At 29.4% G+C, this 12624-nt stretch overlaps 1 protein-coding gene across 1 annotated transcript in view; it reads left to right on the plus strand.

Annotated features, from left to right (window-relative positions):
- LOC143235707 (integrin alpha-PS1-like) overlaps positions 1–12624 on the plus strand; it is a 144092-nt gene that overhangs the window by 106725 nt on the left and 24743 nt on the right. The window contains exons 11-14 of the mRNA XM_076473919.1: positions 727–831; positions 2898–3105; positions 3985–4134; positions 11815–11903. Coding sequence (XP_076330034.1) covers positions 727–831; positions 2898–3105; positions 3985–4134; positions 11815–11903 — 552 coding nt within the window. The remainder of the gene's footprint in view (positions 1–726; positions 832–2897; positions 3106–3984; positions 4135–11814; positions 11904–12624) is intronic.

The following is a 12624-nucleotide window of genomic DNA, read 5'->3' on the forward strand; positions in this document are numbered from 1 at the left end:
CAGTTAAATGCACAATTGGTAGCACACCTTGAGATCACTGATCAAAAACTGCACAGACAACTTTAGTTCAGACCAGCAGAAGGAATTGGGTAGGTCACTAGTTGTTTTGTATTTTGTAAGCACCTAGTCAAACCATTTTCAGTTAATTTTCCACCAAAATCTGTTTTCAGTTTATTTAATTGAATACAGCTTCTTTAACTCCTTAAATTTGAGAGCAAACACTTCCAGCATCCAGCAAAAAATCTCAATTGACCCATCAAATGGTGACATTGTCTGATAATAATTTAGGTTTCTTTGGCTGGAAACTAATCCAATCATGTTATTATCACTCTCTTATAAATAGACTTGAAGTTCTGTGAAATGTTGTTTGTTTTGAAACACATTTCAGGTCAGTGGCATAAAAAAATTATAGATTTAAAGAATTAATGTACTTTTCACTTAAACATAGTTTATTAACTGATTTCACTTAACCTTTAAAAGCATAGATCTATACCATTTGTTTCTTTCTGTAAACAAAACATTATATTCACACCAGGTCTTAATTTATCTCTTTTGTCTTGCCTGGAATAAATCACTACATATGTCCTTCCAAATATTAGATATACAAGCCTTTTCTTGTGGTGATTATTTAATGTTTTCTTTAATAATAATAATAAACTCACATTTATCAATTGGATTTAAATATGATGTTGTCTTAACATTTTTCTTTTGGTTTCAAATACATAGATCACGGCCTATTATTGGTTTAGAAACAACTGTCACTGGTAATTATACTGATATTGATCCACAGAAACCAGGATGTATAGATGATCCAACATCAAGTCAAGTATGGTAAGTTTCCACAGCCTACAGCTGTTATACAGAATAAATGAAATTTCTTCTGTTATTTGTGTGTATTATACAAAATTGAACTATTTGTGATGATTTTATTTGTTTATTTAATGTTATCATAAAATAAAGTAAAAAAAATATATTTTTTTGTATTTTTCACTTACAACATAAAAAGAAATAGTTACCATTAGTGATATAGAAATGAATGTGTGAATTTATATAATTTCTAATTTCGTTATTGCAAGCAAAGATATTAGTAATTTATATGGATAGACAGTTTAATTCACCATTTTTGCATTACTTAATAAGAATCAGTTGATATCAACTTTCTGTATCTTCGATTGGGAATAATAGATTACTTGTGCAAATCTTACAATAAATTGAATACTTTGTTATCTTACTTTGAACATACTAAGGTCATAGGTCAAGAACTTGTATTTTCTTCCTGAGATTAAAAGTGTTTATTTTGACAATTAAGCACACCAAGGTGGCAAAAAGTATTTCAGGCGGCTTATATTTACCTGCTTTTACCATGATGACAAACAAAAGTTATTGGGCTGAAATATTGACTACATAATTAATTTTTCCACAAAAAAAGTAATTTTTACCATTTCTGTGAATGTCCTTTATTTATTTTTGAAGTTTTATTGATAGCTACTACGTCATATTGTGCATCCATTGCATATTGTCTTTTGTATGTGTATGTATCACATGGCAGATATTTCCAAAATTATTGTTCTTATGGTGGTAAAAGATTAAAAGCCCAAAACATACAGTATGAATTAGTTATCAAATGCATGAAGTTTTCTGTCTTACCTTTGAATGCTACCGTGTGTTTATAAAGGAAAGATTAAATAAAATTAAATAAACAAATAACAGAGTTTGATGTTAAACAACATACGTTGTTACAATTTTAAACAAAGTGAAAAAGATTTTATTCCCTGTACTAGAAAGCATTTAAAACTTGCTTTTGTGAAGTAACATAGTATTTTATGTTTTATCTTTTGCTACATTACAAAAAAAACTATTTTTACATGTGTGTGGCATAAGTGCTTTTAGGCTTACCAACATTATATGGTGGTGTTGTAGGCTTGCTTGATTATCGCCTGAAAACATCTTAAATTTTTGTATATTTTCTGAAAGATTGTTGTATTTAGAAAATGTATGACACAAGATTTTATTTACTTTTCCAACGGTTCATTAATTTAATGAAGTAACTTGTAATAGTGATGGAAATTAATGACTGAAACATAATATTGTTCAAATGCTCTAAAAATAAATAAATATAAGTATCAAACTTTTTTCAATTATTTAACTTAAAACTTTTTCTAACATACTAAGTAAGCTGCCTTTATGTGAAGCAAATTAGGAAAAAATTTTCTAAAATAAAACAAAAAGAAATTAAGAAAAAAAATAATAAATAGGATTGGGGATACTTTTACTGCAGTTTGAGCACATTTTTACAGTGTTAAATAAAGTTACTAATGGATCCGTAGTTAAGCTTATAGACTTATAATACTAAAAATCAAGGTTTTATACCTATGGTGGACATAGTGCAGATAACCCATTGTGTAGTTTTGCACTTAGCAAACAAACAGTCTAAGACATGAATACTGAAATAAATGGACCTTGCTTTCTCTGGTTGTAGGTTATATAGTATATTAACAGCTTACGGGAAAAGTATATCAAGTTATTTAAAAGTTTTCTTTGTTTTTGTCTGTGTTAGGTATATAGTTGTCATGACTTCTAACAAAAGTCAACAATGTTTAACAGCTACAATTTCAGGTCTGTTAATGTAACTTTTTTAAGCTGATTAATATACTATTCCTTTGAGAGAAAAATGAGATATTGCTATATTTTTAGGTCAACCAAAACTTGCTTTATATACTATTTACCGTGATAGCAATAGGATTACACCATGCTTACTTTGTGTATCTAATAACTTTTTTGATTCACATAGATATGTTATATATTTACAGTTTTCAGAATATTAAAATACAGTTAATTCTACTTATCACTATTATTAAGCTTTGTTAAATATCATTAATTATTAATAACTTTTACAGCTTTTCATTCAGTGCCTGTTTTAAAATCACTGATACTGGTTCTGATTTAAAAATCAGATATAAGATTGAGGAAGCTGCCTTCGCTGTCAAACACTATCGGGTAATTTTCAACTCATCTTATGATGTAGAAGCTCCAAATGTTGTAACTGAAGAACTTTCAGTTTCAATGGGAGAAAGAAAGTGCAAGAAAGAAGTGATTTACCTGAAGGTAAACTCATTTTTACATCAAATTGTAATTTTCTTACCTTCTCCATTTTTGCACTTATAAAGAAATAAGCTCATTTCTAATGTGTTATATCACACCTACTGTTCGATAATCATCTGCTGTGAAAAGCTCTTGCCTTTATTCTACCATAGTAGTGAGACTGACAACTTTTGTTATCATACAATTACATAAGTTAAGCTGAACGTAAGTATACTTGTGTAAATATTATTCCAGTAATGAAGATCTGCAGTTTATTTGGTTTTAATATTTTTGTTTCTTCTTATTATCAGCTAATTAACAGTAAAACAAATAGTCTTTTAAGAAAGATGTTTCTAAGTGCCATAATACAAAGCTCTTAGTAGTGCAAGTAATCCAATTAGGTAAACTTTGCTGTGAAGCTTCTTTAAATGCAAGACCTTACAGTTGTTTTCAAATGATTTTATATAAACAATATTACTAGAAAAATTCTATCAGTCAGATGCTTTAAGCCTTTTTTTAGGAAGTTATAGTAGAAGAATATGAAAACCAATTTATTTGCAAATGTTCTTTATGGCAGAATGAAGCACTAGTTTTGTACAGTGTTTTTGAAAACACAATGCTGCATATTTAAGTTTATGCAGTCAAATAAAACAAACTTTGCTAATAAAAGAGAAAAATATATATTTTTTTAAAAACTTTGTTTAAACATAGTGAATTATGATTTTATCATTTCCCTCTATGATATGGTTATTTTTATGTATATTTAATGTTTTTGTGGGTTTTTTTTCCATTAATGTTAAGTTTTATAATTGTTATGAAGCAACATATGTTTTGTCATAAAATGTCTTTGTGATGAATTTCATATTTTAAATATTATCATTTTCTTTAATATTTTTAATGAAGGACAAAACAGATATTCAAACTCCTATCCAATTCAAGCTACTTTACTCATTAATCCAAGAGGATCCACCTCTGCCTCAGGAAGGAGACGAGTTGCCTGATCTAAATAAGTATCCAGTTCTTAATAAACAAAAAGCATTAAAGATATTTGAGGTAAGTAAAACAACATAAGTATAATAGTTAAATGTGTCTTTATATCTTATATATATGTTTGTCTAAGAAAGAAATTGTGTAAACGTTATATATTAAACGTTTTACATTTAACATTTTTAGTAATTTTCACTGTAGCCTTTGTATATTAATGAATTAACGGAATGCATTTCAGGAAGGATGTGTCGTAGTAAAACTTTACACATATTTCACAACTTATCTTTCAATCAATGTAAACTAGATATTGTATTTCTAAATTGTTCTATTGTTTGATGATGTAGTATCTTCAGATTAACTGAACAATTATTAATGCTGCCATATAAGTATGTGAAATACACTACTACCTCATTATAATGCTACCATCAGAGCCACATGCACCTGAGAGCAATATAGGTGGATGAGATTTATAACCATTTTGTCAAGAAGACACTCAATGCTGAACACGTATGCTGTCAATGTTCTTATACACAGTTGTATTAATCCTTTATTATGTAATGACTTTTGTCTCTGAAGTCACATGGCAATATAGGAGACTTATAACCATTTTGTCAAGAAGATGCTTAATGGTGAACAAGCTACTACAACTATTAATTAATTAAAATTATTATTTACTTAATGCATATGAAAAAGAACATAGATAAAATAAGATAGAATAATATAAGATAAAATATGAGTACAAACTTTCCGATATTCTAGAAATAAAACATGCAGGAAGAAGGATATTATTGGCTGAAACACTCCTTTTAAAAATAATTAGTATTTTCAATGGATGATTAATATCATGCCAAAAATGAGAATGTTTAATGTTACTCTAACACTGCTGCAGTTAACATGACAACTCTGTTTCTTTCGAACACTGAGTAGTATCTTGATTTCACATGTAAACAATTCTTGGAACTTCTTACCCTCTCCTTAAAGCTAAAATATTTCGTCTAATGATTCTTGTGACTAGATAGATGAAATCCTCACTGGGTTCAACAATAGCCGAATCTTTTATAATGTACCATGAATACAAGTGACTAGAAAACTTCCCATGTAACTTTAAGCCTGTCCTTTACAAATGCTATATTAGTGACACTTTCTTGCTATTTTAACACTCAAGTCATATTTTCAAATTCCTGTCTCATCTTACCTTAATTTCCAGCATCCCAATATCAAGCTCACGTCTAATATTCACATCTCCCATCTCTAGGCTTTGCACTTGGGACTTCCCACTTTCTTCCTTTGTAGTGTAATGAATCTAGTCTCCAAAGCCACATGGCAATGGGCTAAGCAGTATATGATGATAAAATTATGGGAATCAAGATACCACAACATTATATCTGAAAACACATAACCAGTTGTATTATAATGAGACACAGTTGTTACTAGAGGTTCACTCAAGGTATTGATTATGGATGTTAAAACTCTTACTTAACTGAGTCTGTGTTAAACAGAGTATTAGGAAGTGTAAACCAAAATGCATAATCTTTATTAAGCAATGAAACACAGACACAATTTGTGTATGCATAATTCTTACCTTGAACAGTAGCCACTACTGGATTACAAGATGGACTAAATGAAGACAAAGTTCCAAACTAACTAAGTGCAATATTTTGTAGTTTTTTAAAGAAACTTTGCATTTACCCAGAGCAACATATGATTAGTTCTTCTTATTACAACATAGTTGGAACTGTTATCTGTAGATATAACCTAAACAAATGTTGAAAGATACTGCTGTCAATGTTCTTACACAAAGCCATATTAACCTTATCATAGCTATGGGTTAGAGAGTATGTAATCATGTTTGCAGGCTTACTTTCATAAACAGTAGTTCAATAAATTTTGAATGTATGTCATTAAACATGGCTTCCACCCAGCCTATATGCATAGGATTAAGCAATGTTCTCTCTGAGTGGTAACATATATTACATGCTTCAGGAACATGAAAGGTAACTTGAAACAAGATCATTTTAATGATTTTCTTGACTGTATCTCATATGAAACCTACACATATACAAAACAAAGAATGAAATCAGAATAAATATATATCACTAAAATAAGATACATATGCATGGTATATTAAAATACCACATTTTCTGTATTCCCTACTTCAGGTTTCTTCAAGTTGGAAATTAATTGTAAATCTAATAAGCTTTAAAATTACACTGTTCGAGGTGTATGTTAACTCTTTCTCACTTCCAAAATCACTTGCATGCCTCAAAGATGTCATGACCATTTAAATTAATGTGCACAAATATAATCCATTGTGAAATGATAATGTTAGCTTTATTCTCAGACTCTGATAAGTTGGAGTGCAAGATGATGCTCATGTGAAGAGTAAAGATGTTTTTGTCCATCATACAGTTTGTATGTTGTATTTGCATAAGTTCTAGAACCTATAAAATGCATATCTAGAGATTTGTTCAGTATCCTTGTGTATTGTACCTGATAGTTACTATTTTTTGTGATGAACTGTTGCTAAATTAGCACTGTAGAATAAAATGAATATTTGATAACTCTGATATCAAATACATATTTTGAATGGCACTCTATGAAAGATCATGGCATGTGCATTTTGAGCTTCACCTGTGCACATATGGTTAAAAGAAATACAAGAATGCCATAAAAAATACCTTTAAATGATAAATCCAATGCAAGACTACAAACCATTTAACTTTTTCTATATGGAATAGGTGCATTTCACCTAATTCACAACCATCAAAGTGACCATGATATTCATCATAATTTAATTTTGGATACTGTATGCATTACTAAAAATTTTATGGAGAAAAATTAGATTTTTTTTTAATGTAGGCATTTCAATTAAAGATTTGCTTGTGAAATTTTACATTCAGAATTTTGACTATCCAAAATGCAAAGTGATTTTAATTTTAAGATGAAAAATACTTCATTTTAAAATTATCTCACTTCATCTGCATAATTTATTAGATCTATTAAATAAACATCGAATATCTGTTTTTTAGAAAAACTGTATTTTACTTATTTTTTCTCCATTTTAACTTTATATAGGATTGGTCAATTTGACCAATCTTTTAACTGCCTTTGTGAGATTGCAGGATCAACTAAATGAAGACTACATTCTAAACAGACAAAATACAAAGATTTGTTGTTTCCAAGAAACTTCAAACCAATTTGATTGGTCATTCGTTTTATCATATAAGTGGAACCATAACCTTTAAGTATCATTGAAGGGACACTGCTTTCAACATTCTTATGCTACATTGTATTAAGCAGTGTTGTTCCACAGGTAGTATCATATATTATATACATTGAGTACAACAAGAAAATAAACGTAACATGAAACAAAATCAGTTTAATGGTTTTTCTTAACCATGTATTATGTAAAACCTGAACATATTCAGAACGTAGACTAATTTTAGATTAAAAAATATGTACATAACACTACAAGAAGATAGAAATATACATTGTAATAAAATACCATATTTATAACACCTAACTTTTATAGTGTTTGCATATGTTTATATTCGATATCATGAAAGAACAAGATTATAACTTGCAGTCGTTGTTGATATGAAACGATGGTACAAATGAGAGCAGTATGTAAATTTAAACACTGAAATTTTGGAAGTTACTGTTTCTTTTTTAATCAAATGTTAGGCCTTATTTTTCAGTTTGTTCTTTGGAAAAAACTTGGTTATTTTAAAAGAAAAAAGTGGAAATGTTATTTTTATGTATAATAAACAGTGTAACAAATAATGGTACATGTATACTAAAGCCAAAACTGAAAGTCGTGCTTGTGACTTAATAATAGGTTCAATTTAACACTCAAATTTTAAATTACAGATAATTTGCTACTAAGATTAACTAAAGAATTTATCACTTGTTGAGAGAAATTAAGTCATTTGCTGTATTAATAGTTAAATATAACTTGCTTATGATGTTTTCATACTACTCATTAAAAAGGAAGACAACTAATAATAAGTTGAAGATGTGTCTTTTTGTTGTTTTTTACCATGCAGCTCTTTAAAAAACTAACTTTCCATGTGCTGAATTCCAATATTCAGATGAACAGAATTAACTTTAGAGTGATAGTGGATAAATCCATCAAATATGGTATCACTGAATGATGCTAAACTTTTTAATATATTAGTTTAAAAGTAAATAATAAAAAGATTGAGTGAAATGTGTAGAACAAACAAAAACAGTCTTTATGTAGATTAAGACAAAACCCAGTGTGTGTACTTTCTGTACATTTGACAACCACAAGTTTTCTAGCTTTAAAGAAATTTAACATTAACTATCAAAACATTTTAATAAATACATAAACATTATCCAAAATTTACAGAAAAACTACTTAAAGCCATGTTGAACACAAAATACAAAGAACTACATGACTTACAAAAACAAAAAATTAATATAGACCATCAACTTGCATGCTGCATTAATCCAGATATTTACGGACTTATACAATGAAACATAAACCAAATCAACACTAGGAATGACAGAGACAAAAAAATCTGCCACAACAAAAAACTAGAAAAACAGATGCAAACAACAGAAAAGACAACACAACAAACTGTTGACTAACCTCATAATTAACAGTTCCGACCGACAATTAAACACAGACGAGAAACAACTACTTAACAAAGGACTCAACTTTGCAATAGCACCTAGGTACATTCCAACCATAGAAATCAAAACATGTTTAGAAGACCTAGCCAGGAGACTTGTGATACTTTCTACAGAGAGAAAAACAAAGAAACAACCAAACACAACCAACAGAAAGAAGACAACTTAGATAATTTTATTGACATCCAACAGCCAAACTTCCCAGGTAAAATTACAAATTTATATTTTCCAGAAACACCTAAAAGCAACATCTTAAACGATTTTTTCAAAGAATTTTCTCACAAAACCATCAACATAATTTCACAAAACAGAAAACTAAAAAGCAATCTTACAAAAAGAGACATTAATTCCATTAAAAACCTAAAACAAGACAAAAACATGAAACTTATAAAAGCAGATAAAGGTAACAAATGAATACATCCAAAAAATGAAGAATATTCTATCAGACACTAACAAATTTAAACCAATACACACAAATTTAACAAAGACACACAAAATGCAACTAAACAAAATGTCATAATGAACACGAATGAATACATCCAAAAAATGAAGAATATCCTATCAGACACTAACAAATTTAAACCAATACACACAAATTTAACAAAGACACACAAAATGCAACTAAACAAAATACTACTAAGAATGGAAAAAGCCAACACAATTTCACAAACACTTTATTCTTACCTACGTAAAACCGACTCACACACACCATAAATATATGGCATCCCCAAACCTCATAAACCAAATCGTCCATTATGACCAATAATGTCCACATATGAATTGTTTAATTACAATCTTGGTAAATACATAGCATGGGCATTCTCCAAATATGTAACATCAGCCAGCTCATTCATCAAAGACTCTTTTAATTTCAAGTCTGATCTAAATCAACTTAATCATAAAGCCTTAATGGCCAGTTTCGATGTTATATCCATCTTTACAGAAGTTCCAACCACTGAAGCCTGCAAGGTAGCCTTAGAACTCTATATCCGAGACCCTAACCCATCTATAGACATTCCCAGCAACCAATTAGCAACCCTCATAGAAATCACCACGATGAAGACAAACTTCATGTTCAACAACCACAACTACATACAAACAAATGGCCTAAGCATGGGCAACCCAGTATCACCAGTTCTAGCCAATATTTTTATGACACAAGTTGAAACACAAACAATTAACACAGCGTTACATCCACCACTATACTGGTATAGATATGTAGATGACACGGTTGCGGGATTCAAATCTACAGAACGCATACTTGATTTTTTCAATCACATTAACTCTATACATCCCAATATTAACTTCACATTTGAACAGGAAGAAAGCAATCAAATATCATTTCTTAACCTCAAAATTACAAGAACCGACACACAATTTAAAACAGAAATCCACCAAAAAATCACCCATACTGGACTATACATTCCTTGGGACTCAGCACACGAAACAAAACAAAAACTCAACACACTGAGAAACCAAATAAATGGAGCCATAAAACTATGCTCACCAGATAAAATTAAGGATGAATTAGACAAAATAAAACAATACTTCATCAACATCAATAAGTTTCCTCCACAAACCATAGAAAACATTATATGCACACACCTAGACAGAAAGCAAAATCAACCAACAAAAGTAAATATATGTCACAAATAAAAAAATCACGAAACCATATACTGCTGCATACCATACATTCCCGGCATCAGCAGAATAATAACCAACATTTGGCAAAAACTAGTAACAAAATATGACATTCCAGTTAATACTAAATTTATTTAAACACCAGACACAAAACTAAGGTCTATACTATGTAAAAACTACACTGACAAACACCACACCAACATTATTTATAAAATACAATGTGATAACTGCCACGACTTCTATATTGGAGAAACAAGTAGAAAAATGGAAACCAGATTCAAAGAACATAAAAAGTCACCTTCACACGTTTTCGAACACTGCAAGTCAAATAAACACAACATAACCATAGAAAACACTCAAATACTAAATAAAGAAACAAACATAAACAAATGCAAAATTAAAGAAGCCTTACTTATACAACAACTTAAACCCAAAATAAACCAATACAAAGGAACACCTTTATATCTATATTAAAAATAATATAAAATTATGTATTCAAACATCTAACACTGCCCTCCACATTCCGACATTCAGTAACACAACCCCCTTTCAAACATGTGATCAGCTTCTGGTCAGTTACCTTTTTCTTTCTTTGTGAACCTGACGATGACCGAAGAAGGTCGAAACATTGTTTGCTCCTCTATGTAAAATATTTTCTCAACCCAAACGAGCCATTTTTACATATATATTTTTAACATTAATCTATGACTGGTCTTTCTCATTCCACATAGGTAAGATTGTAACGTCTACCTCTTACCTATATAATCAATGAAGAACTCTGCTTTCACTTCCAGAAACAAGGTTGCTTTAAGCAGTGTTCATTTTTGGGTATTATCAACTTTGAAAATGAGAAAAATAGCTTGAAAGAAAATCCATTTAACATTTTCTTCTGCTAGCACCTATTCATAAACATTTGAAGATTTATTTGAGAAATTTTAAGCCTGGCCAGATTAACACGTGCAGAAATTATGCTAGAGAATAGAACTGAATTAAGAAACATACACAAAATCAATTTTCTTTGCTCCCCTCAAAAGTCTTCTGAAAAATACTTTCATGATAAGAAATTATAAAACTTTTAATCATTATTTATTTTTCCATTAGGTGTATTTACTTAGTAGTATTAAAACAAACTTTTTATTTTTTATTTGTTATTGTTTTTCCTCTAGGCTTTCCGAGGAGTTATTAAGAAAAATATTTTATCTTTTCTAATGTATGAAATTTACATTTTACAGTATCAGCTCTTCTGCTTATTTTTTAATGCTTGTAATAACTTGCAGAATTTAATGAAATAGAGGATCATTTGGTGTTTCACACAATGAATGAATAACTAATGCTTGGATCTATGTGTACACAAAAATAATGTAAGGGAGCATCATTAGAATTATTGGTAAGAGTGTGAGATTGTTAGTTATCAAAACACTGATTTTAGTGTAATAATTATTGTTTTAGGCTACTTTTTTGAAGAACTGTGGAAAAGATGAAATATGTCAGAGTAACTTGGAACTGTTACTTGATTTTGAGCTTCCAAAGCCACCAGGGTAATTATTTTAAACACTAAATAACAAATGTGACTTTTCTGTTGAACTGTATATTTCTGTTGTGACCTTATATAATCTACACATTTAAATGAAGTACTAAGGAACATAAAATCATAGATTAAAATTAGAATATCCCCCTAAAACAATTGAATTTTCACTGGTTGTAAAAATTAAATAATTTTCCAGAAATGTAAAGTACTCTGACACTAGAAAACAACAAAGTACAGAGATTATATTGGGACATATGTATTTAATTATGAAACAACCAATCACAAATTTCCTAAGAAAAGTGAATCTGATGCTGTGGAATGCTTAACATATATGTAAATGATTAGGAAAAAAGGTGACACTATGAAAATTGACAAAGATGAAATGTGGCTAGTTTTTCCAAACATATCTAAAATTAATTTAAGGTGTCAAGATATACTTATGCATGTAACAACCATGAACTGAAACCATTCATTGACTCTCCCAGAGGTCTAAGTAGCCATTGGACCCTCAGTCAAAAGTTAGGAGTCCAATTTTAAAGTCACACATAGGAAATATTATTTAATGTATGGAACATCTTTAGATCTTTATTACTATTTAATGATAGGAATTAAAACTATTTCTATTAAAAATATAAATATTTATCTAATTTATAATAAGCATAGGCCTAGTTCAAGCAAATACTTTCCAATATTTTCATTTAGAAATAAAATTGTAAATTCATGTGATTTCT

Source organism: Tachypleus tridentatus, chromosome 12 (assembly GCF_004210375.1).
Source record: "Tachypleus tridentatus isolate NWPU-2018 chromosome 12, ASM421037v1, whole genome shotgun sequence".
Lineage (NCBI taxonomy): Eukaryota > Metazoa > Arthropoda > Merostomata > Xiphosura > Limulidae > Tachypleus > Tachypleus tridentatus.